This window comes from Beauveria bassiana, assembly GCF_000280675.1.
Source record: "Beauveria bassiana ARSEF 2860 unplaced genomic scaffold BBA_S00023, whole genome shotgun sequence".
NCBI lineage: Eukaryota > Fungi > Ascomycota > Sordariomycetes > Hypocreales > Cordycipitaceae > Beauveria > Beauveria bassiana.
The window spans coordinates 466,289-490,224 of NW_007930858.1; the positions used below are offsets into that span (position 1 = coordinate 466,289).

The 23,936-nt window shown below is 50.3% G+C and overlaps 7 protein-coding genes across 7 annotated transcripts; 1 reads left to right on the plus strand and 6 right to left on the minus strand.

Annotated features, from left to right (window-relative positions):
* Positions 1-5,755: 5,755 nt before the first annotated feature.
* BBA_07259 (myb-like DNA-binding domain-containing protein) lies at positions 5,756-6,568 on the minus strand (the record flags this gene model as incomplete). The annotated part of the gene is made up of 1 exon (XM_008602356.1): positions 5,756-6,568. The coding sequence occupies one exon, from the start codon at positions 6,566-6,568 to the stop codon at positions 5,756-5,758; it is 813 nt and encodes a 270-aa protein (XP_008600578.1).
* Positions 6,569-7,989: 1,421 nt separating this feature from the next.
* Positions 7,990-11,241, minus strand: BBA_07260 (tetratricopeptide-like protein; the record flags this gene model as incomplete). The annotated part of the gene is made up of 3 exons (XM_008602357.1): positions 7,990-8,625; positions 8,694-9,303; positions 10,052-11,241. 3 exons carry the CDS (start codon positions 11,239-11,241, stop codon positions 7,990-7,992), a joined length of 2,436 nt encoding a protein of 811 aa, XP_008600579.1.
* A 2,555-nt stretch (positions 11,242-13,796) lies between these two features.
* On the minus strand, positions 13,797-14,504 carry BBA_07261 (60S ribosomal protein L12; the record flags this gene model as incomplete). The annotated part of the gene is made up of 5 exons (XM_008602358.1): positions 13,797-13,810; positions 13,865-14,189; positions 14,237-14,357; positions 14,411-14,444; positions 14,501-14,504. The coding sequence occupies 5 exons, from the start codon at positions 14,502-14,504 to the stop codon at positions 13,797-13,799; spliced, it is 498 nt and encodes a 165-aa protein (XP_008600580.1).
* Positions 14,505-14,924: 420 nt separating this feature from the next.
* On the minus strand, positions 14,925-17,571 carry BBA_07262 (Sec23/Sec24 trunk domain-containing protein; the record flags this gene model as incomplete). Its single annotated transcript, XM_008602359.1, has 7 exons — positions 14,925-14,949; positions 15,011-15,210; positions 15,265-16,359; positions 16,414-16,890; positions 16,945-17,239; positions 17,299-17,429; positions 17,479-17,571. The coding sequence occupies 7 exons, from the start codon at positions 17,569-17,571 to the stop codon at positions 14,925-14,927; spliced, it is 2,316 nt and encodes a 771-aa protein (XP_008600581.1).
* An 841-nt stretch (positions 17,572-18,412) lies between these two features.
* Positions 18,413-19,209, plus strand: BBA_07263 (abhydrolase domain-containing protein; the record flags this gene model as incomplete). Its single annotated transcript, XM_008602360.1, has 4 exons — positions 18,413-18,483; positions 18,560-18,755; positions 18,817-19,120; positions 19,178-19,209. The coding sequence occupies 4 exons, from the start codon at positions 18,413-18,415 to the stop codon at positions 19,207-19,209; spliced, it is 603 nt and encodes a 200-aa protein (XP_008600582.1).
* A 377-nt stretch (positions 19,210-19,586) lies between these two features.
* Positions 19,587-20,582, minus strand: BBA_07264 (ribosomal S3Ae family protein; the record flags this gene model as incomplete). The annotated part of the gene is made up of 5 exons (XM_008602361.1): positions 19,587-19,730; positions 19,781-20,282; positions 20,346-20,371; positions 20,430-20,514; positions 20,569-20,582. 5 exons carry the CDS (start codon positions 20,580-20,582, stop codon positions 19,587-19,589), a joined length of 771 nt encoding a protein of 256 aa, XP_008600583.1.
* Positions 20,583-21,125: 543 nt separating this feature from the next.
* BBA_07265 (GTP cyclohydrolase II) lies at positions 21,126-23,800 on the minus strand (the record flags this gene model as incomplete). The annotated part of the gene is made up of 15 exons (XM_008602362.1): positions 21,126-21,192; positions 21,344-21,413; positions 21,463-21,548; positions 21,601-21,630; positions 21,682-21,844; positions 21,885-21,909; positions 21,965-22,120; positions 22,180-22,268; positions 22,321-22,423; positions 22,613-22,682; positions 22,733-22,770; positions 22,826-22,869; positions 22,923-23,062; positions 23,112-23,177; positions 23,541-23,800. 15 exons carry the CDS (start codon positions 23,798-23,800, stop codon positions 21,126-21,128), a joined length of 1,407 nt encoding a protein of 468 aa, XP_008600584.1.
* Between the last annotated feature and the right edge of the window lie 136 nt (positions 23,801-23,936).

The window sequence follows — 23,936 nt, forward strand, 5'->3', positions numbered from 1 at the left end:
ATCTGGAGCCACGATCGCTAGCGTTGTGGCGAGGATTCGGTATCGAAGTCGGGGCCTGAAATCTGAGCCGCGTCAACGGAATCACTGCCTGACCAGCTGGCCGGCAGGCCATTCCTTGCCACCGTGCAAAGTCCCAAGGAGGCGGGCTCATCTACCCCAAGCTCTATATGATTTATTCCAGGACAAATGGAGTTGAATTTTTGACCAGTGAGTACGCACATCGGAGGCCAGCATTTTGTGCTGTATTATCAGTATGGCTACAGGCACGGCATCACACAGGGGTACACTCATGTCTAAGTATCCATAGTGTGGCGTGAAATGTTCTGAGTGGAGAGCGAGTTTTGTAAACCAGTACTGGTCATAACTACAAAGTACGAATAAGGGGCAGACAGACAGGGTGGGGGGTCTGGAAAGCTGTTCAACTGTCGAGCCAAGAAGTGCAACGCCCGCGTGGGTTAGATTGCTAGTACGGGTGGCACAGCCCATCAACACCAGCTGGCTGGGCCAGCCGGTTTCCTCCCTGTACGGTGACCTCAGTGGCACCAATTGTGGTCTGCAAAGGCTGGTGGGGCCGTTTCTTACAGCTGCGTACGTTGACCGATGCCCGAAAAATGTCGGTCGGGAGCCGCACTCCGGAACGCCACAAGCCAACGGTGCTGCGTCTGACAAGGGGTCGCAGAAACGCCGCGGAACGGTTGTTAGAGCCACGCGTGGGTCGGTCGTTACGCGGTTAAAAAAAAAAAAACAAAAAAAAAAAACTGATCGCCGCTTTTCCACTAACTAATAGCTATTAGAAAGCGGGCGAACAATTGTTTCCACAACGAGCCTACTCTACCAGAAAGGAAACGGAAGAACAGCAATGGCACCTTGAGGGACGCCCACCCCCTTCCGGCCGCCTGGGATGACATATTAGTGCACCGTTTCTGCGCATCGGGTGGGAGGAGCTGGCCCACTTTCAACGTAGCCCTGGCGCTCCTTGTCGCCAGCTAGGTTACCAACTGTTTACCCCAATCACTAATCATTGAGGCCCTTGGCTCGAACCACACCACTGTGCTTCGGCGCCTGGTTCAGGCCAGGGAGTACCGGAGATGAGGTGCAAAGACGGAAGGCGATGGCGACGAGATGATCAGCATCGAAGTCCTTCCTCCACTCTCGTATCTTCGTCGTGGTCCGAAAAGCCCATGATAGATGCCTTTTCCCCACATTCACCGTATCGAGGGTGCGGCATTGTCACACGTGTGCTGCGGCATACTTATTAAAGCGGTCCCCTTTTTCTTCCGTCCATAAATGTGCGTTGCTAGTTAAACGGAAAACATTTTTCCCAACGTTTCTTCTCCCAAAGCTCAGGGCTTGCCGAGGGGGCTTACTCCAGGAAGTGGTACGAGGCGTCATGGTCGAGTCCAATCATGAGCCAGTGGAATAGTGCGAGCAAATTCTGATTACTGATGTAGACGCTCAGCTAGCCCAAGATGGGCAAGTGCCAACGGTGAGGCTCCACATAGCAAGCACACGCCTACCCCGAAAGCGGGTCCGAGACCGTTTACTCGGGGCGTGAAATTCATGCGAGAACCGTCCAGCCGGCAGGCATCAAAGAGTCAGTCCCGTCACAATTGACCTTGCAAGGGTTGGAGCCAGACGATGCGGGATTATTGATCCGTTCTCTGCATCATCGTGCGTGTGTGCAAATGTGCGCAGCGGCAAAAGGACGGGCATATTTGATAGCAAAGAGTCCGAGAACTATCACAAACCCTTGCTGACTGGAAAAGCATTTGTATAGTCGCAATGGAAATTTCATTTCTTCGAGGTGATCGGAAAGAGGGCGGTTGATCTTGCAACGTCCTCGTTCCGGAGGAGTAATTATATGGTTGCGGCTGATGATGGCTGCGGAGAGAGGTGGAGAGGAAGGGGACAGGTCATGCATAAATGAAAAGGAATAAAAAAAACAATTCTAAAATAAAATGCAAAACAAGGTTTCGTTCTTGGGAGGACCGTTGCAGGCGCTAATGGGGGCTCCCAAGCAGCTGGGACCGAAATTCACCGGTGCAAAACGGTGGTTCCTTGCAGCGCTTCCCGAGTACATTTTCCCAGTTTCTCCGTTCAGCTGGGGTTTGCAAGGATGGGGGCGGAAAGATGAGAGAGGTGGCAAAGCCCCGGTCCTCTTTTGATTCTCCAGATACTGCCCGATTAGGTTCTAGTGCAGTTATGCTTTAATGCCGTGGCCGTTTCGCACCACTACGTATCTGCATCAAGTGATGGATCAACAATCCCTGTCCGCCAGCCGCCGATATTCAACGGGCATGCCAAACAGCGGATCGGATACCACTACAAGTACTCTTCACAGCACCACACAGCGTGACAGCGTAAACTTGCTTATGCTCCATTTTTTTGCCCTGCGGAAATTTATATGCATATACTGAGTATACACGACCATACTGGCACCATGATGCGATCGCAGCCTGGCCCGCTGGAAGCGGGCGGCGTGCCCACTGCCATGAGACACGTTTGCCCACGTGCAAATTAAGTCGCGCACGGAGAGAGAGTGTCTTTGGGAGCCGCCGGTGCCCTAGATTATTTGAAAAGAAGCCGCCAGCGGGCTGAGTGAGATACTGAGTATATCAAGGTCGAGGGGAGACGCGGAGAATGACAAAAGTCGAGTGCTTTTGCAAGTTACTTCATGTGTATTACACCCACGTTGCGGCTGTGAGCCTGTCAAGCGGTGATCAGCTTAGACGCTCTACGCTGCTCGATAAAGAGATGATCAATACTTCCTCCAGGGCATGAATGCAATACTTGCAGGTTCTTTTGCGCTGGCTATGCTCGCCGACATCATCGCGCCGGAGATGTAGGCTTAGAATAACAGTACCATTATACCATTATGGGAAGAGATGTTCGGACAGACACTCATGTATTCAAGGCAAACTCAGGGACGCTGCCGGTAGTTATCACATCGAACTAGAACCACGGCATCTGTCAACCAGGACTCAGAAGCGCGGGCCCGAGAAAAGCGGCATCGTCATCACCTTGAAAAACAAGATCACATCCATCTTCCGACCCCAATCAGAGATTCGTATACAATAAAGCTGCTTCCCCGAGATGGACCTTGTCAGCGTTGGGTGATTGCATCCACAAGTGTGCCCAGGAGCGCGCTGACTGACAGCAACCACTGATGAACATGGTTCGGGTCTGTCAATCATATGCCATGGACCCAGTCCTGCATCGCGAGCAATTAACAGTATTCAGCAATTCTGAAGTGCGCAGTGGCCAGCATCATTCATTTGGCCAAATAAGGGCAATACTGGGGCCCATCCGTCTTTGGGCAGCATCCAGCGGGCTCGTCGCAGCCCCCATGCCCCCCTTTAGCCGCAGGCTTGGCTACGTGTAGCCCGCGCAGTGGGTAGGAGTAGGCAAACACGCAAAGTAGGGTCGTAGGGTCGTAACACTAGCTTCTTGATCATGTATATTTTCCGCTTTCACGGTCGCTTTCATTACTGTCTCTTGTTATTATATGAACTTGGATCACGACATGACGAAGTTGTTGGCGGGGCGGAATGGACCCATTGGACCGGGACCGTTGCATCTTGTGCGCCATGCTACTGGCTCACTGCTCGAGTGCTAGACGGTGCCATTCGCTCAGAGCCCATTGTTTAGGAGGCCAATATTTTGCAGAACTGTGCTAGCTCACAGCTGTCTGCAGCATCTCATCATTCAACAAGTTGCATGCCTGTACACCTGCAAACCTGGCAGAATGCGCCGGCACAGAGGAGGTGTTTGCTAGCTCGTCATTTGACGGCGAGGTCCAGAAGCTGCGGGAAAGCCACAAGGTCCCGATCCTCATCGGACGGACTTCAACGGTGCGACTAGACTTCAACGGTGCGACCAGGGCCCAGGGCCAGGCTCATTGAAGTTATTTCATACTGGTGGGTGGATTGTCAGACCACAAATCCACCAGTGAAATAGATTTATCTGCCATAGTTAACTTATTACTTTTGCCAGTCATAAGTTATTCTGGTGGTTGCCGTTGCACGGGCCGAAGTTTCTCGGCAGCGCACAACTACCTACCTAGGTACCTAGGTACCTAGGTCTCCCCGTTTTCCCCTTCAGCAGTACCGGGTTGGAAAATATCGGCCCCCGCTTTGATACATGTGCAAGGAGGTCTTTTGGATGGGCCAGGGCAGTAATTATTTGACCAAAATTACCTATTTGAGGGCCAAATTACCAGTGAGGGATCGATTCGGTACGCGTCCGCGCTTTTTAACAGTTTCTTTCAACAGAGGGCAACGTTTCCGACCATGGATGGTGGACAGCGAACGAGAGAGACAGATGCCCTGGACAATGTTAAGCGTCGATGCATCAGTGCATGTACATACTTCGGCAGCTCTCGCGTGTCTTTTTTCTCTTTACTTTGCGTCTTTGTTGACGTCTTCCCTGCTTTTGCACATCAAGATGACGACTGACCGACAACTGGTACTAACAAGCCAAGTGTCAAGATTGTCGCTCGCCGGCTTCTGGCGCTCAGGCTGCCCGGTGCTCAGTCGTCAATACCGCGCCTGCATTCAGTCCCATGTCACAACCTCGTGGCGCCTACACTGCCTCATGACAATGCATTCCGATATAGGTATTCACCTGCCCCGCGTCGCTCACCCAAAATTGTAGGGCCAGAATGGGTGGTGATAGCGCGCACCTTTGTTACGCACTCACGGCACTGGACCAAGCAAGTTCTGACCGGTGCAGTGGAGCCTTCACTGGTCTGGTCCTGCCACTTTGTTTTTAACTAATTACTGATAACTACTGGCCAAAACCACCTATCTACCTAGGTGGGTATGCAATGCCAAAGTAACAACTGCCAGTAGCTAACAGGTAAAGTTAAATAGTGAGTCAGTTCATAGTTTTATTAGCAGACTTTAGTCCTGGTACAATTGCCTACCGCGACCATCAACCAAAGGAAAAGTACGTCCCCTTACGAAGCCACGCAGCCCGCGTACTAATATAGTACATGTAGTGCTGAAAAGCCACTCAAAGTACTGGGTAAAGCTTAAAATCAGGAAAAATCAAAATCTCACCAAGCCAATTGTGCTGGCGGCCGCCACCACCTTGAGTTTTGTTCGCGGCTCGACCCGCCGCCCACGGTATAGCTTCTTGGCCGTCATCACTGATGATTCACCACACAGCCCACTTGGCGCTCTCTGGGCCATTTCTTCATTACGTATCACCTGGAACTGCATGTACAGTCAGTTGCGCGCTCCCACAACAAATTTCACAATCAAATGTCTTCGTTGGTAGTACTTGATGTGCCTATGAATTCTGCTTCTTCTATCTGCGTGCTACTCGTGCTACTCAGGGATCCAGCCTAGACGCTGGCGCAGTTCCATACACATACACTACACGGCCTACCAGTGTCCCAACCATGCAAAATTGCAAGAAGGGAAGCCGTAAAAAGAAATAAAGAAAAAAACCCTGTTCGCCTTGCAAAAATTCACGCTCTTCAAAAAAGAAAACAAGATTAGATTTCGTGCCTCCGCTCCGTAAGAGCTATTGACGTAATGAATCACAGATTTCAAAACGCAAAAAGCAGAACGAGGCCAGTAATAGTGCTTTTGGCTTGGGTATAGTGTGGTGAATAGGTCCGAGCCTCTCTCAATAATATTGAGGTTCATGCACGCGCTCACGCTGAACGAGTATCTCGTTCATCCGTCGCGATGCGAGCCAGTAAAACAATGTGTGTCGCTCTTCATCTCATCCGCGACGGCTCGAGTTCTCAGTGCAGTAGAGACGATACGGAAATTCTCGAATCTCGTACCTTGTCGGCAACCGGCTGCTGTTGAACCGGAGAGTTCGGTGCTGTAAGCAGATGTTGCCGCCTGTGCGTATCGTTATCGCTTGACTGTTGATCGAAGGAGCTAAAGCCTGGCAGAGCACCACTGGGCATAGGGCCGACATGATGCCCGTCAGTCAAAGTTCTTATTGGAGGCAGCTCATTCTTGATGTGACGTGAGAGGTTGGCAGTTCGATGAGGCGACGATGTGGTGTAATGATAACCGTCAGCGTCGGGCGACTCAGACGAGCAAGGTGACGGTAGAGGTGCGTCCAACCAAGGGACATGCTGGCGGTGTTGCTCAATCGGAGACTGCATAGGATTCGGCAGTGGCAGTTGAGGGGGTGCACCACTGATTGAAGCAGATCGGCGATAGTACCCTTCACTACCAATAGCATTGGCATTACGGCGGCGATCATATCTCTTGCGGCGATTCTGGCTGCCGTTCCACCAATTTTTGACAGCGTTGTCACTGCGGCCGTGTAGACGACGTGCAATCTCTGCCCATCGCTTGCCGATTTCCCCAACCAGTCTTTCAATTTGAATTCCTTCCTCGGCGGTAATAGGCTCGTGGTTTAGCGACGGCTTCAGATTTTGATGAAAGCGCTCGCGGCATTGCTTGGGAGTTCGGGTACCGAGCGTGGTGGAAATGCGAACCCAATTGAGTGGTCCATGTTGATTAACGAGCTGCATAAGAAATTCGTCTTCGTTTCCAGACCAGGGGCCGCGTCGGTGGGCTGTAGCATCTTCTTCCATGATGGCGATGGTCTGATGATGTTTGTGCAAGGAGGACCGTTCCAGCGTACGAAAGCTGATAATGTCTGTTATTTGAGCGTTTCTTTATACTGGTGGGTTGAATAAAATATGGGAAAAAGACTTTGATTTTGGGGGCGTTGCCACGAAAGTGTATTGAATATGTTTAAAAGCTGGGCGTCGAAGCGGGCGTAAAGTGCGGCATGGGGGGAACAAATAGCAATTCGGCCCATGTAGAAGCTTCGGGGGATCTGCCATCGGACGCACAGCGAACACTGAGTGGGTTCCCAGAAACCCCACTACTGTGGATGAGTGTGGAGCCAAAGATTTGGAAGGGCAGGGTGTGTGTGGAGAGGAGTGCCAAGCGCGAAGGCGTGCGGAAAGACGGCGGAGCGGACAGTGCGACCTTGATAGTGGGGTGGGTGTGCCTTTGCCCATTACACCCCTAAGAATTGCCTGCGCTGCTCGGGCTTTGCTATTCTGACGCCTCTATTCTGGCTAGTATCACTTCTTTTGGTCACAATATCTGCGTCCCGACCGGAAGCACCTGAGGTTATTGCAATACATCCGCAATCTACCCGCGGCTCCAGACTGCCCCTGGCCCGATTGTCTACCGTATGGGCCAGCTAACTTGAGGCAGCATAGAAAAACTGGTGCTTTAGCATGTTGGTAGAACAGCTCCTCCATGTCTCCTTACCTAACGAACAACATGATGATTCATGAGCGTGTATTTGCGCCACGTTACGAAGCTTGCGCTCGCCCATTAACCTGCCTCTTACTTTCTAGACCGGTTCTTACTCTTTGGCGTTGCAGAGTTTTCGCAAACTTAAGACCAATGGATTTCCAGCCACACTGAGTATGATGATTCATGTTGTTCGCGCCATCACAATCTGGCCCTTGTTTAGGCGCCTTTTCCCGCGATTTTCGGTTTATAGTCCACATATCTACTCTTGTTGCCTACACGTGGTCTTATGGAAGCCTGTCATCCGTGCTTCTTACTTTGCAAAGGAACACTGACTTTGAGTCAGCTCTCAATCTAGGTTTTCAGCCTTTGTATACTACATGCGGGCGTTGATTTACGTCTTGTAGGCCGCGCCGATGAGTGGAGGGCTCGAACACTTCTTCGCGCCATGGGCGAAACATGCTGCTGTGTCATCCTAGAATCCGCGCGACGTGACATCGCCCTATGCTCTGCGATGCTCTGCGGAACAGTGTTCGTTGCAAGGGTCAAGCCAGGAACAAAGCAAATACGTTATGTTTAGGCACATTTAAGGTGTCTCCGGGCTGCACATCTATCAACAAGAAAATTGCCCGCCGCTTGCTACTTACATAATAACCATTGCTACAGGCTCCCAATTAGGCGCTGTTGTTTCCGACCTGAGATGCAAAATAAATAAATAAACGAGCTTCATGTACAAATATCGCTATAGATAGATATCACCTCCCTCTCCGCTCTCCCAGCGCTTCCAAGCCTCTTCGTACGCAGTTTCAACGTCTCGAACCCAGCGGCGGGTATCAAAAAGCCCGCATGTCCATTTGTTATGCCACAGCAGTTTACGCATATCTGCCAGTCGGCCACTGCCCCCAACTTCGCCGGAAGCTGCACGCGAGTATGATAGCCCGACAGCTAATTCAATGGCCGATTTCTCGTACATCTTCTCAGACGTTGCAATCAGTTCACCTGCAACGCGTTGACCCTCCGGTGTTCTCGGCAATGCCCCTTTCAAAATGGAAGCCGCCATTCGCGCGCACATCTTATACGGGTAGCGAGGATAGGTGAGCAGCGGTGTGCTAGACCACAGCACATCCGCTGCAGTAGTGTGGGCATTGCACTCCGGAGTGTCAAGGAACAGGTCGCAGACCCGGGCACGCGAGATGTGCTGGCTCTTCTGAGCAACATCGGTAAATACCAGGCGGCTTGCCACCTCAGGGCCTGCCCATAGCTCTGCCGTCCGCCGCAAGTTTGCCTCGCCCGCCTCTGGAAACCGAAGAAGCCAAAGTATCGCTTTTGGTACTTGTGCCAGGATCCTGAGCCATGACCTAAACGTGCTTGGGTCAATCTAAGTAATCCCATGGTCAGCACGCACATAACATGTTGCACTTTTGTTCCCGCGACAGAAATATTTACCTTGTAAAGTTGATTGAAATTCGCCAATATAACTGTGTCATCTTGCAAATCGGGGAAAAGTTCCTTTCGCATTGTCCATCGCCGATTTTGTTCATCGGACCAAGTCATATTCCTTTCTATTGAGGGCGATGATTGCGCATGGTCGCAGCAGAAAAACGTATCGCGACAGAATATGATATTTTCCGTGTATATCCATTCGCCAGCGTCGGCCTCGGTTTCATCGTGAAAAACGTCCTCCAAGGTTGTATTCTGACGCCATGGGCGCAAGGTACTCGATGGTATAGCAGTAGTGTCTGCAAGAATATAGTCGCACCATTCGGCTCCGAGAGTGCCTGCGAAGCCCATAAAGGACATTTGAATTGGAGCTGGCCGAGCAGCAAATATCTCGTTCCTAGCACCGCGAGTATAGCCATTGAGGTTTACGAGAATATGGATACCATCATAGCTGATCTGCTTTATCAAGCGCTCAGGAGTCCAGCTGCTGACATCCCTGAAAACAGGGGCTTCCTTCTCGATCTGCGCACGGTAGCTTGACTTGTCACTAGGCGTTGTTGCGTAGCAAAAAGCCCGTACTCGTCCCGTATCGTGAAATCCAAAAACTGATTGCATCCTGATATCATTGTTAGCCTCCGGATTGTAACCACGAAGAGAGCTATGCTTACAAATGGGCTAAAGGGTGGTTATTAAAATCTGAGGAGACGTATCCGACATTCAGACAAGGACCGGGTGGTGCTGGCGGAGGGAGAATATTTTCAGGAAGCCACGGCGCACGCAGTGTAGCACATGATATCCGCATTGCATTACGCTGAGAGATAATTCTGACTTCTTTCGCCGTCAATGGAGAAGTGAATGTATGAAAGGGGAGAACAGTAGGAGCCGGGGGCACGCTTAAAGACGGCGGTAGTTGAGGTCGAGAGTATGGGGTATTTGCTCTCTCAGACAAGACGTGTTGGTCAAGGTACCACTGCCGAAGCAAGACCTTTGCTGCTCTTTCAAGAAGCCGTACTAGCCGTGAGCCAGCCCACCTGGACCCGATCCATTTTTGTAAGTGTTTTTCGAGATCGAATGAGGAGCTGAGCCCGTGTTGAGACAGGGTATGCGTCAAAAGTCGAATCAACGACTTGTCAATAATATTCCGGCCCCATTGTGAGGCATCATCGAGCTGTTGACGAACTATATCCGTGACACGCTTACTGAGACCTGATGCAGACTTAGTGGTCTCTGCATCGAGCAATTGACCACCATCATCCACGTGCCACCGGTCATACCCCCCCGAGTACAAATAAACACCACCACGACCTTTCCAGTCACAGACTGAGTTGAGCGCTGTGAAAAGACCACACACTGCTTCAGCGAACCCTGGATTAGCGGCTACAGCGCGACGGTAGTAGCCAATAGCCTCACTTATCCGACCTTTGTCTTTGACAGCGTTGGCAAGATTTGTTAATGCAATGTCAAAAGTTCCATCGCAGACAACGGCACGCTGATACATTTGAATCGCGAGATCGAGTTGGCCAACATCCTTTAGTAAGCTGCCAAGATTGGTATGCAGATGGACGTGCTTCGGATCTAGGCGAAGACCATAGTTGTAGTAGGCAAGGGCCAGAGCCAAGCCGCTCCCGGGAAGTATGCCTGGGATGCCAGTTTGGACATGCGATGGCGATGTACTGTCAATAACTGGATTTGAATTTGTTTGAGGTATGCCAGCAAGGAGGATGCCTACATTGTTGGCGGTCGATGGGCTTTCTTGAAGGGATAGTGAGAGGTAATAGAGCGCTAGGATATCGCCAACGCCAGAGGACGGTCGCGCTAGTGTAGAGTTCGATGAACCACCTGCCATAGAGTCTTGAAATATCTTCGCCAAGGACAGGAGTGAGTTACTTGTAGTTTGAACTGCAGCTCTCCTAGGAGTAGGATCATTCACCCATCGTAGTCCAGGAAGCTCGCCATCGCCACCAAATAGAAGGCGAGCGGCATGGCGAGCCTTGTCGGGGGCGAGTAAAAGTGGTTGCCCAGCAGGTGCAGAAGGCGCCACCCGGGAAAGGGAGTTTTGAATGCCACGAACAAGCTCGCGAACTCCCTTGGTATTTCGGCCGACGCTGATCAATACAGCTTCTTCGAATGCCCGAGCAGCGCCATCTACATCTTTCAAGCCGTAGAGCATGGTGCCTTTTGCGTGGATCAACGCAAGAATACGACCGTTTTCACTTCCATCTAGAGTGTATCCGCTCGAGCCATAGCCCCCAGACGATAGGTCAAATACGCTCTGTAAACTCATCGACTGCCCACCGACGATCCGAGAGTTGGATTTGTGATCATCTGAAGCTTCCCCACGAGAAGCGAGGCCTGCTAGCGCAGGCTGACCAACAGCTCCGAGCGCCTTTTGAACATAGCAGATGATATCAATGGCTTCTTCACTGCGTTTCTTGTAAAGAAGTCCGACCAGGTGTTCAACAGCTTCTAGGTAGCTGGGCCTTTGTTGTATCGCACGAATCCAGTAGTGCTCGGCCTCTTCATGACGCCCCAGACAGTAAAAAGAGGCTGCCATGTTTGCAATGGCTTCTATGTGGCTATAATCGCGGTTAGATACGCAAAAAATATACATGGACAAAGTAATAGAAGTGAGTACCTCGAATCTAATGCAGTGATTCTTGAAAAGGATTGGAGGGCATCTGCATACTGCTCTACAGCATACTGAAGGCAGCCCAAAACGAGCATACCTTCAGTCCAGGTCCACTGACTTTGCTCACAGAGGTGTTTGAGAATATTGAGAGAAGATCTAGCGTCATTGACCGGGGACACACCATGGTTGAGGAGATCGAAAGAGTCCATTAGTGGTACAGAGCCATGGACCGCACTTTGTTGGGCTCGAAACTGATCCACCCCAGCGAACATGACGTGGCTGCTGGGTTGCTGAATCGGCGTATACTGATGACCTTGTGCGCCGCTCGAGTCGAGGTTAGCTGGTGGGACTCTGCTGGCAGTAGCGACATATACGTGACTTTTATTCAAGCCAGTGTTCTCTCTCCTCGGTCTGGGAGGTTTTGGAAATATGAGGTGCTTTGATGATGCATGTTCAACTCCGTGAGAGTCTTTAGCCATACTTACCCCAGCCTTTGCTTGCATATATCCAACCAGACTGGCATAGCAACGGTAGGCTCGACAGAGACTTTTGTCCCTGAAAGCTGATTGATTGTTGTAAGTGTCGTGATTCAGCGTGTAGGCGCTCTGAACATGAGGCTTAGAACCCTGCGGTGTGTGACCCAGGATATGATTTGACGCAGGAAAATGCCGAGGTGTCACCAAGTGCGGCGCATATTCAGGACAAGGTACAGTTGGGTAGGAGGCGCCAGGCACGGTGCTGGTGTATTGTGCTGAATGGTAATCCCATGAACATAAGCCTTGCTGCCAATAAAGCTGACCAAGCGGCAGACCTCCTACTAGTGTCGGCGGCGGTGGGCAGAAAGCTCTGACATTATATTCATTGGCTCGAATGACGGGTTGATAGACACTTGCGAAAGGAATAGCAGTAATGTGTGAGGACATCCGGGAACCTTGCGCTTGAATGGATCCAACAACATGGCCGGGTGACTGCCAAGGTACCACTGGCAGTTGCGCATTGGTATTCGCACTGCCAAGTATGATGTTTTGGTGATAGGATCGAGCGCCAAGCGCCTGATGATCAAGCGTGTTGATAGCCTGTCCAGCAAGGGCCAGCTGCTTCAATGGCGGCTCGCCACTAGACGACTTCGTGGAGGAGCCATCGTATCCAGCATCAATGGTTCCATTCGGAGTTTTTCGCCGTAGCTGGTGCTCTCGAACCCTGTGAGACGAGTGCACGCCATAGGGGCTCCCTTCAGCGAGTTGCGTATGCGACTGAAGTGTTCTTATTGGAAAAGATCGCTGTCGATAAAGAAGCCTTTCTGATTGAAGCTGATCATCGTGTACCGGCTGTCCGTTAGCCGGCTTGGGCAAACGATCGAGATTCGCGGCCGGCACCGTCTGGCGGTGCGCCTGCAATAATGGCAACATGCCCGAGGTCGATATACAGGACTATTGGAAGGTGAAAGATTTGTCGTTGGTGTAATATCGAGAGACATTGGCAGGCGTACTGCGAACGCTCATTGCTTCCAGTCATACCATGGCGGACACGCTGCCAACTGGCATCAAGCAAGCGGAGAGGAAATTACAGCAGCAGTGCCTCTACCTGACCCTCCTATAGTCTGGTCTTGGGTACGGCGCCCTGGTGATCAGCGAATCAGTGAGAAGACGAATAGTCCTCCCAGCTGAAGCCAGGCACAAATGTCAACAGTTCAGTGACTTTGCATTCGATGTGGAGTGGTAGTATCAAGAAGGCACACGCCATCGCACGGCGGAGAACGGATGGTGCAATGGCGCAGCTGGTCAACATCGCGCATAGGCGGTGGCGCCGCACTAACATTAGTGTCTAGAAGGCATGTACCAGATACCTCACGAGGGCCAATAAAGATGGGTTGTCTGAAGTACACGGACAAAACAGAGAGGTATGCCACTTAGCAAGAAGATCAATTATTAACTGTCCCCGCTCGACCACCAAACAAGGGTATTGACAAACACTCAACGTATCTGTCAAAGCTCTCCATCAAAATGATAACTAGCGTCCAGTTGATGACCATCATGCTTGCAGTCTCAAATTTTTCAGGCGGAATGGACGTGATCACCCAGATAGAGCTCAGTGGTAACGGCGCTCAGAGAAATTTGCCGCTGCCTTGCTGTGCTCATGCACCTATCATTTCGGCTATTATTGCAATGCCTGTTTCACAGAATGTAGATCCGATCAATGGACCGCCATGATCACTTGGAGAGATACATGGCGGTGAGTAGTGGAACTAGGAGTCAATCTACCTCGGGCAAAAATTGAAATATACCATCGTGCAGTTGGTAATTTCAGAGTGTAGCCGAGGATCACAAACAATTCACATCAGCCGTAAGACTTGGTCGCGCAGCCCTTCTATTTTTGTATTCATAGCTACATCAATTCAATGTCGCATTCAGCTCATCTGGTAGTTTCGATGTTCGCTCGCTGAAGGGCCTCTGTTTCAACTGCCTTGATTCGGTAAACGCCTATTCTTCGGGAACTAAACTATGCGTTAGTGGTTGACAACATAATCCAAAACACACGTTGAACATACTGTCGATCTCGCCGTTGTCAATGGCCTCAATGATGACCTTGGGAGGCTTGCCGTCGACGCGACAGCCAACACTGTAGGCCGTACCAAGTATTTCCTTGACAGTGCCTTTCAGTTCCTTCGAGAAAGACTTATAGCGCATAGTGCGGGCAATCTCGATGATCTCGTCAAGGGCGACTGACTTATTGTGCTTGATGTTCTTCTCCTTCTTGCGATCACGAGGAGGTTCCTTCAAAGCGCGAATGATCAAAGAAGAAGCAGTGGGCACAACAGACACTGCGGCCTGACGATTTTGAATTGTGAGCTTGACAGTCACGCGCAAGCCTTTCTGCAAGCTGTTAGTGACGTTTAGACCGAGAGAAACAGTGTACGTACCCAATCGCCAGTGGCCTTGGCAATGTCCTCTCCGACCTTCTTGGGAGAGAGACCAAGGGGACCGATCTTCGGCGCAAGGGCTGAAGAGGCACCGACCTCACCTCCAGTAGCACGGAGGTGGCTAGGGAGGATTAGCAGCTAGAAGAGGGGAGGTGATATGATAAGGAAACGAACATGATCTTGATCTCGTTGGGATCGATTTTAGGAGCTAGAGGAAGAAATTTTAGTGGTGCTATACACATTGACAAGATGGTATCAACGTACGCATTGCGGCAGTTTGTGAGAATGGCAGAGGCTCGTGGTTTGCTTGCCGTTGCGAAATTATTGATGGTTGCTAAAGAAAGAAGAATGTTGGGCCTCTGCTTAGCGAGAAAATATGTGTGGCCCCCCACTGTCTGCCCTAACCGAAAGTTGCACCCTGGAAACTTTTGCTAGGCATGGCATTACATAATCTGTAGAATTGAGATCCACTTCTACTTAGGTACCTAGCCATACTAGCTTCAGCTTTGGTGCTAGAACGAAGTGAATTGATCACACATGGTCGTTGAGATTCAAGTCAATATGGAACTTTGAGTTGGCCGTGCTATATTAGTTGACCGGGCCACATATATATATCTGACTGTTCAATACGATGGATGCAGGTCCTACACGTATGCCTCCCCAGTACCTAAGAACGGACTCAACATGATTAGTTGGTGCCACTGACAGCAAGCCTATCATAAAAGTCGACGTTAGCAACCGATCGTTAGCATTGATAAATTCCAGATGACCTACTTCATCAAGTGTTCCATGAACGTTTGAAGAGACACGTCGTCGGTAAAAATCGTTTGACCCGAAGCGGCTCCAGCTCCACCGTATGGGCCGGTCGTGTGCGTGGTAGACGGGTTGAGTTTAGAGAGCAAGAATCGGGCTTGGGAGCCACCAGCATCACATACGATAAATCGAGGTAGTGGAAATCTATCCGTAATCAGATCCTGGGTGGGATTAGTACGGTCCTGAAAATTTCGTTCCACCAAAAAGTGACTCACCCTGGCATCTTCCTTTGGCTGCTCTAACAATGCTGCGAAATTCTCATAGCCATCCTGGTCCTGATAACCGGCCTTACGCCATTCCGCAATTGTTTCGCCATGAAATATGAGGATGTGGAAGAACGTGTCTAGGAGGAGGATATGTGTAGGCTGAATGGAGGCCGAGTCAAGAAGTACAGGTTGGCCACCATCCTGATCAAATGTATAAGAGTCAAGTGTTGGTTGGATCATGACGAGCGAATTGCTGACGTCTTCATGGTTTAACACATGCCTGTTGAAGGCTGTCTCATCAGGAGAGTTGTTGAATACTTGCAAGAAAGGGCTCCTGCGCAGATGAAACATGAACTGCGGGTATAGGGTGAAGTTTTTCTCCAGCCTAAATGAGGACGGGTCATCTTTTCTGTAGTCGGCGAAGCGCGAGCACAGTCGGATAAGCATTCTGTCCACCCATCGAAGCACATCGGGCCCATCATCAACCTCAGCTTTGAAAACAGCTATTCTGCTCATGAGGACAGCGGCAGCTTCCTGATCAAATGACTGAGCAATCGCCGGATCACCAGCTGGTCCACTTAGATTGCGAGCGATGGTGGTGACACGCAGATGGAATTGGCCAGACGAGTGTTGATAGTAAGTTAGAAACTGCAACATGCCTTTCTGAGGTCCTTGTTGATGAGGACTTGGGCCTTGGTTGGCAACCTCGAAATAGACACCATAGCTTGCTTTGGGGTCAATGCCGCACATTTTCCAAGAGCAAGTGTTACCGATGCCGCATTCGGTCTCGCCAACGGAAACTGATTTCTTGTTAAGGGAAACAGCGTGTCCAATGAGACCAGTCACCTTCAATTCCTTTGTGGTGAGAACCTCAAGCACCGCGTTGAAGCCCATGAGGAGATTGTCGTCGCCATCTTTCTCAAAAACACGGATGAAAGACTGCTTGAACATCGACGACGTGAAACTGTCAGTTAGAATCATGTGGCCGCCAGTCGAATTGCAAAGACCCTTCATTTCCAGGAGTCCGACCTGATCCAAACAGCCCGCGAAAATGTCAATGATGTGACCGTTATGGGCTGTGCGCTTTGCCAAGTTGTCATAGAACTGTAATAATTAGCCGACGAACAGATTATGGTATACGTGCCGTGGGAATGCTACCTTCAATGCCTTCTTGTAGTACTTGACGTTATCGCGATCAATATCATGATGCGATCTCATTGGCTCTCGCAGTTCAGGGCCAACTGTCATGCCCGGGCCCTCCGTAGCCGGGCCACCAGCGAAGAGCATTATACGACCTCCGGCATTTTGGAATGACGACTCCATGAGACCGATCGCCACACTCAGGGCCACGCCAGTGCAGCGCAGGCTACGGCGGTCGTTCGCGGTTGGCCACGGGTCTTTTTGAAGCGCCTCCAATGCTTTAGTGAGCTGGAATTCCGCTTGCTGAACCGGCATGAGAAATCTGGATGCTGGTCCCATAGGCAGAGGACGGCCAGGTTGCTGTTGCATCCCCGGTCGAGCTGTAGAAGCTGACAGACCAAGCATATCTTGAACTTGCTTGGCAGTGTAGTCCTTGTTTCCTCGGAAAACATACGATTTTGCGCAGCCCTCGTAACCGATCTCATGAACTTGTGCCTAGTAGGTGTCAGAAGAATCGCAGCTTCTCCAAAAAAGCTTCCATAATCATACCATCGTGCCGTATGTAATAAGGCCAACTAGGGCGTTCTCAGGAAGCAAACTGAGACTCATGACCAGGGATTCCTTAAGCGCAGCAAGGCCGTCATCTTCTTGGCATAAGTCTACAACGTAGAAGAATATAGGTGGAGCTGGAGCTGGCCTAGACAGTCGATATTCAATAGTCGTGTTTGCAGGATGTAGTTCGGGCGGAATCGCGTTTTGCGTAATGTCCTTGTAGTGGGGGGGGAGCGAATTTCTTGACAAGCAGAAGGGACAGATCCAAACTCGAGCGCGAACATCGACCTGACTATGCATTTTATCAGTTTGATACGGAAAAATAGATAACAGTCTGGCTGATGAGCCTACCAGAATGGATTGAGCACAGAGCGGCATGGCTGCTTGCAAGTCACTGGCTCAAACTGCAGCAATGGTGTGTCGAGCTTCTCTTTCAATGGGGTGTAAAGAGCACCAATCGGCACAACCAGTCGCGATGCTTCCTGTCAACAGTTAGTCGTATTTTCTGGACCAGCCCAATCTCACGCTCACCATGCGCGAGCTGGGAAGCACGTTCCAGCTCAGGCGAACACCGTCGCGATCCTCCACGTCGCTCCATTGCTCTTTGAGTGCCTCGTACTCCATCTTTCGCTGTATGAAACACGATAGTCAAGCTTTGCAAATTCAAGCTTATAGCTTGTCTTTTCACAAGGTCCTAACTTTGCGTGAGACTATTTTGTTCGCGGGTCGTGAAGCTCCCGAGAGACGTTTGCGCTTACTTATTCGAAGCTCAGGAGGGGGACACATCAAACACAATAAGAAGTGGACAGTTTTGTGCCCCACATTTCTGGCCAGCTACATCCCCATCCAGTCCTGATTAAAATAACTTAGTTAACTAGGTAGTTGTTATTGCTCATTATCCAGATTTAGGTGGAAGATATTTAGGGTGCTAATTTGTCCAATTGCATCGTCCCCCCCGGAAGCAGATCTCTGGCGCGAGTTGAGTTGCGACGTTCACTGTGTTCAGCGTCGACTGCTATGGTAGTCTGGCCACTTGCAGCCGCGTAAGGTCATATGATGCGATTGATTCCTGGTCAAAGAAGCTCAGCTGTTGCGTGCTATCGCGTTGGACTGGGGAATGCACAGCGCTCCATTCGAACTGCGGCTCGCCTGAGGCTGGCTTACGACATTCACGAACCTCCAAAGCCGCAAACGACGCCTGAGAACGCACCGATTCTGTTTCTGCATGGCTTATTCGGCTCAAAGAAAAACAATCGAGCGATGAGCAAGTGAGAGAGGTTTTGTGCTGCAACCAGGCTCAAATGAATACTAAAATTTTCCAGGGCATTGGCTCGGGATCTTGGGAGATATGTTTATGCCGTGGTATGGCGATGTCGCAAGTCATAAAACAAGGAGGTGCTAACGACATCAGGACCTGAGGAATCATGGCCAATCCCCTCATGACAAGCATCATGACTACTTGGCCATGGCAGACGATGTCTCCAACTTCATTGCTGACCACGGTCTTCGGGAAACTACACTGATAGGCCATTCAATGTAAGTGCTAGCCCAAATGAAGGCTCAATCTTCGTTGTGTCAGTTCGCTTACCAAAGCCTATCTATATTTCATTAGGGGAGCTAAGACTGCTATGACACTGGCTTTACGGTCACCAAAAGATGTAGCAGATATTATTGCCGTCGACAATGCCCCGGTGGATTCGCTCTTGGGCTCAGATTTCTCCTCCTACATCCGTGGTATGAAGAAAGTCGACCAGTCTCACGTCACAAAATTAGCGGAAGCAGACAAAATTCTACAGGAAGTTGAGAATGTTCGCTTCTCGCGTGTTGATTTCCATGCCTGGTGTTTGACGCTAATTTGGTGGCCCGCAGTCTCTCCCGATTCGACAATTCCTGTTAGGAAATCTTCACCGTGAACCTGGTCAGAACATTCAGACGTTCAGAATTCCTTTAGATACACTGGGTGCTGCTCTGGGTCACCTGGGCGACTTTCCTTTTAAGGACCCCAACCAATTTCGTTTCGAAAAGCGGGCTCTGTTCGTGCGCGGCACCAAGAGTAAATACGTGCCTGATGAGGTACTTCCAGCCGTGGGGCAATTCTTTCCCAAGTTTCGTTTGATCGACATCGACGCTGGCCACTGGGTCATCTCAGAAAAGCCGGAGGAGTTCAGAGCAGGTACATGCCCCGATCAAGCGTGAAAGCGACGATGAGTGCCTGCTGATATTGTCTTAGCTGTAGTGGAGTTTCTACAGAACCAGGACTGAGCCACGCAGTCTGTGTGGACAACGGTTCTACTTATTGGCAAGTCGGCAAATGAAGGAAGTGAAGATGCCGAAAAAAATTCCGGGCCGGGGAAAGATTCTTCTAGGAAATAAAGTCGAGCCTCAAGGTGCCCTAATAGCATCATCGTCAGTAAGAAATGTCACCCACGACTTGTGAATACGACGAAAGGTAAATCACCAGCCAATTCGCATCGTCGTTGAATAAACAGAAAGCCTTGTGCCGTATCATTAGCGACATTATCTAAACCCTAGCCGCCGTAGAGACAATAGGCCATTTACCACGACCGAAACAATGCCAGAATGAGGGCTCAACCTCGAGACAGCCTAGTATTTTTCCCATATCAATTTTCTTTTCGCATTTAAACCTCCTCCAAGACACGCTCCTTGAACTCCCGCTCAACCTTCTGGCCCTGGTCATCCGTCCCCGACTCGCCATGGAGAGCCATCAGAGCACCCAAGTCAAACTTGGGAGCCTTCAGAAGTTTGACCTTGCGGATGTGTACCTAGAAGTCTGTTAGTCTTGCGTTCATATCGCCTGTCAGGGACGACATACGTTCTGCAGGGGGTAGATGCCCTGTGTAGCCTTCTCGATCTCGCGGCCAATGACTTCAGGGATGAGCTTAGAGGTGAGCTGAGTGAGGGTGCAGGTGGAAGCCTCGCGCTGGATGATATCAGTCATCTTGCGACGAATGGCGCGGATTTGGGAAGAAGCGGCGTAGGTCGTCTTCTTAATCTGATTCTGGCGGCGTTTGGTGAAGCCGATGGCGAAGAGGCGAATGAGGTAATCATCAGTGGTCTTGACCGTGATATTGGCTTCAATAAGGGACTGCCACTTGCGGACGAGAGAGCGCAGCTTGTCGGATGTGAAGTCGAGACCGTGGAAGTTGGTCAGGCAGCTCTTGCCCTGGACCTCGTCGATGCGAAGGCGAATCTTGCGGAACGAGTGATCTTCATCCTTTTGAAGATCGGCGAGAGAAACCTCGACAATACGTCCCTTCAGCGCGTCGTTGGCGTTCTTCAGACCGGTGGTGCGGTTGACAAGGGTCTTACCGACACTGCCAAACCCTGTTAGTTTCGGATGCATGGCTGGTCGATTGTCGTTTCGCTAGTCAACTCACTCTCGAATGTTGAAAGGGTTAGGGGCCTAAATCCAAATCATTAGCTTTCGCTGCGTAACAATCCTTGTCGACGATGTAGGTTACCTTAATGGAGTACCAATCCTTGCGAGAGAAAGGGTCGACGGTCTTCTTCTTGAGGCCCTTCTTGCCCTTCGAGAGTCTCTTGTTCCTGCCGACGAGTTAGCATCAATGGGCAACAGAGTATGATTTTGTGAACCCGTACTTTCCAACAGCCATGATTGCTGCCAAATGTATTGAACAATTGGAGAAGTCAAAGATGCAGACGTTGAGATGGAGTGTGAGAATAATTTCAATTTCTTGTGTGCACCAATCTAGGCCTAAGCGAGTCCACAATAACGAAAGCGGCAGCCTATTAATCCGGGCCCACTAGGTTTGGCATGGAAATTTCTTGAAAGTGACATTGTGTGAGTCACGTGACTGTTTCTCAGCAGACCCCAGCCGCATCATCTTGTCTGCAAATCTGATGCGTGATGTAGTATCCTTGCTTACAAGCGCATCTGCATTACGATGTCGCGTTATACTGCAAATATTAGAAGGGCTGTATGCATACGTCAAGATCGTCTATGCTTTGTTGATGTTGTTCTGAGTACAAGTACACCTTTCATGTCCCTGCCATTTCCAACGTTTCGTGCCAGCGAGCAAGCGGGGCTGGGGTGGCTCTTGCCTTGTTATTCCCAAGTATGACGCCACAGCACAGATCACGGAGCTTTTTGCAGGGTCTCATTTCGATTTATTCACTTGTAGGTAATGTAGCAATGACTAACTTGAAGAGATGGAATGCCGTAGGTCCATGTTTGTCTCCACGAGCGCATGAGGCGGCATAAATCTGACGTTTTGACAGGGACAGGTGTTATTTGGTGTTCACTGCTAAGTGACGGCTACGCAAGTTCGATTTCACCGAGGCCAATCAGTGATCGATGCTGCATTATTATGATTAGCGGCAAGTCATATCATAACCGAAAGCGGCTAAGACCTACTCTTCCCACATCCTGCCTTGAACAGACTGGAGCTCCTCCGACGTCAAACGTTTTCCGGCAGTAAAGTATCCTGCGATTTGTCAGGGTCATCTCCTTCATGTCTCAACGTTGACACCAACCCGCTGTAATTTTGGCATCGATCTCTACACGCGAGTCTGCAGGGATAAGTTCTTCGGGTAGCTCGACTCTCTCGTGGATGGGAATTCTGACGCGTCAGTTAGTATCTGTCCCAGCTTGGCCTTCATGGATCGGCATACCCTTGGTCAACGATGGCATCGTGCTTCATGCTGCAATTGCTCAGTATACATCTTCGTTTCATCGACTGAGCTCTCACTCACTTGCTCATGCTCAGCATGCGGTCGATTTTCTTGACGCCTAGCCAGTGGAGAATGTCCGGCATAAGAGCCTGAAACCTCATGTCCTTTACTCCAGCAATGTTCTCTGTTCGTGTGAAATAGTCCGAGGCTCGGTCAGCTCCACGCTTACGGGCATTATAGACCACTGTACGAGTTAGTAGAGCGACAAATTTTAAGTGGCCTACATCGCTGTCTCTTTGCCTTACAATACTGCATGAGAAGTTAGCAAAGCTTCACCTCTACTGAAATGCATGCATGTACGTACCTTTGTCACTTCGCCAAGTGCTCTTCCTTCTTTTCTGAAATAGATAACGACGCCACTGCCCCCATTCTGGGCTTCCTTCACGGCCTCTTCTATGCCAAAAATAAGATATGGCCGGCAGGTACAGATGTCTGATCCGAAGACGTCACTTCCATTACACTGCAACGCCAATCACCAGTTAGCGCCTGGCCCATTCTCACACTGCCAGTGATACATACTTCGTCGTGAATTCGTAGCGACAGACGGACAGAGTCATCTGACATCTTGCTTGGATCGCCGAAACAGTAAACAGTGAGGCCCCCTTTATCTGTGTAAGTGTGTGCTCATTTTCAACCCGCCATCCGTGGGAAGCCACGAACCTATTGGCGGCAGAAACACCTTGATATCGCCACGGGTGATCAACTGAATGCTGTGAGTTTGCTGTGATGCGCCATGGGAGCCTGCATACTTGCCTCCGGATAGCTACCACCGGTGTGTTCGAACAGCGAACGGCGTAGGGTTGCTTCATCTGACAGGTACTTGGTCAGAGCAAGGCAGCTACATGATGGAGTGCATGCGCTCACCTATTCCGAATCGTTCTGCAACACCAGGGAGATACCAAACCTGGAGAAAGTTAAGCCCGCGGCCAAAGCTGACGGTCGCGGTACGTACCGGTTCTACTGCAAATTTCGTGACAGCCAATTCTCCCTGCTTGTTCAAGCAGACTTTTCCGTCGGGGACACTACCTTCGATTAGAATATTCTCTATGACCAGCAATCTGCTCCGACGTACAGTCTGCCCAATCGCACGCTTTCTTCCAACTCCGGAAGCTAGTTGCATGAAGGTTAGTGACAGCGGCTACATCCTTCCTATGTCATGAAATACCTTCATATGCGCTTTCGTGATGGCAATGGTAGGTCGTAAGTCAACTGCGTAAATGTGAATATAATGATGTTCTGTGCTGCCGTGAATTGAAGCATACTGTTTTCTTTCTCCATTATGTCCTTATACTGCCACGGCGTTAGATGGCCCCAGGGATCCATGGCTACAATCTTCTTCTTATCGCCCCATTGAGCAAATGGTCCGATATTGGCGGCAGGTTCGGTATTGGTGAAATCAGGTCTGTTTGTCATGTCAGAAAAATTATCCGGATGTCACGACTAAGCTGTACCTGTGGTCTGTATTGAGCTCCCTGCTGGCGACCGCTAGTGCGTAGTATACCGAGTACGAGCCGCCGCTGCGATTTCTGTCAGTACTAAAATCACGGCAGCATGGAGCACACGACTCACTGTGCTATGGCTGGTTAGTTACGGAATGTGACACCCTCCATAGGGACAGGGCACCTGCCTCCAATAGCTGTCAAGCTCAATAGATGATCAGTTTCTGAGCCCTCTAATCCTCAAGTGGATGTCAGAATACGAACCATTTCTTCGGCGTATAGTACTCGGAAGTCGAGAAACAACAACTGGCCCTCGCCTCTCAGGATCTGCGTTTCCCCACTGAAGAGGAATGGGATCAATGCCAATTTGCTTGGGGTAAGTACTGGGCCTAATCAGCTTCCCGTCGCGAAAGAGTATGCCAGTGAACAAGGAAAGCATACGTGAGCACGATGCGAGATGTGAAGCCCGACTTTTGGGCCAGCAACGAAGAGTTCTGCGGCTCCAATCCTGTCTCGCCTGGGTCATTCTGGCCCAGGCTCGGGTCTCGATTAAGTACTGCTGGCATTGAAGTCGAGCCAGGTGGTTGCGGCATGTCAATGGCCGCCGTGAGCGTATCAACAGCAGCAGCTAGCTGGGACTGTGCGTGTCGAATCTCACTCAGCGAGTTAACAATATTCTGGTCGTCGCTAGATGGCGTCATTGTAGCTTCGTGATGAACTGAGAGCTTTAATGGGGTCACAATGCTGCGAGACAAACTAATGATAGGGTTCACGTCGTGCAATTAGGGGGAAGAGCTTCAATTGAGAATGTTGTTGGATCGAGAGGAGGGGAAGGGA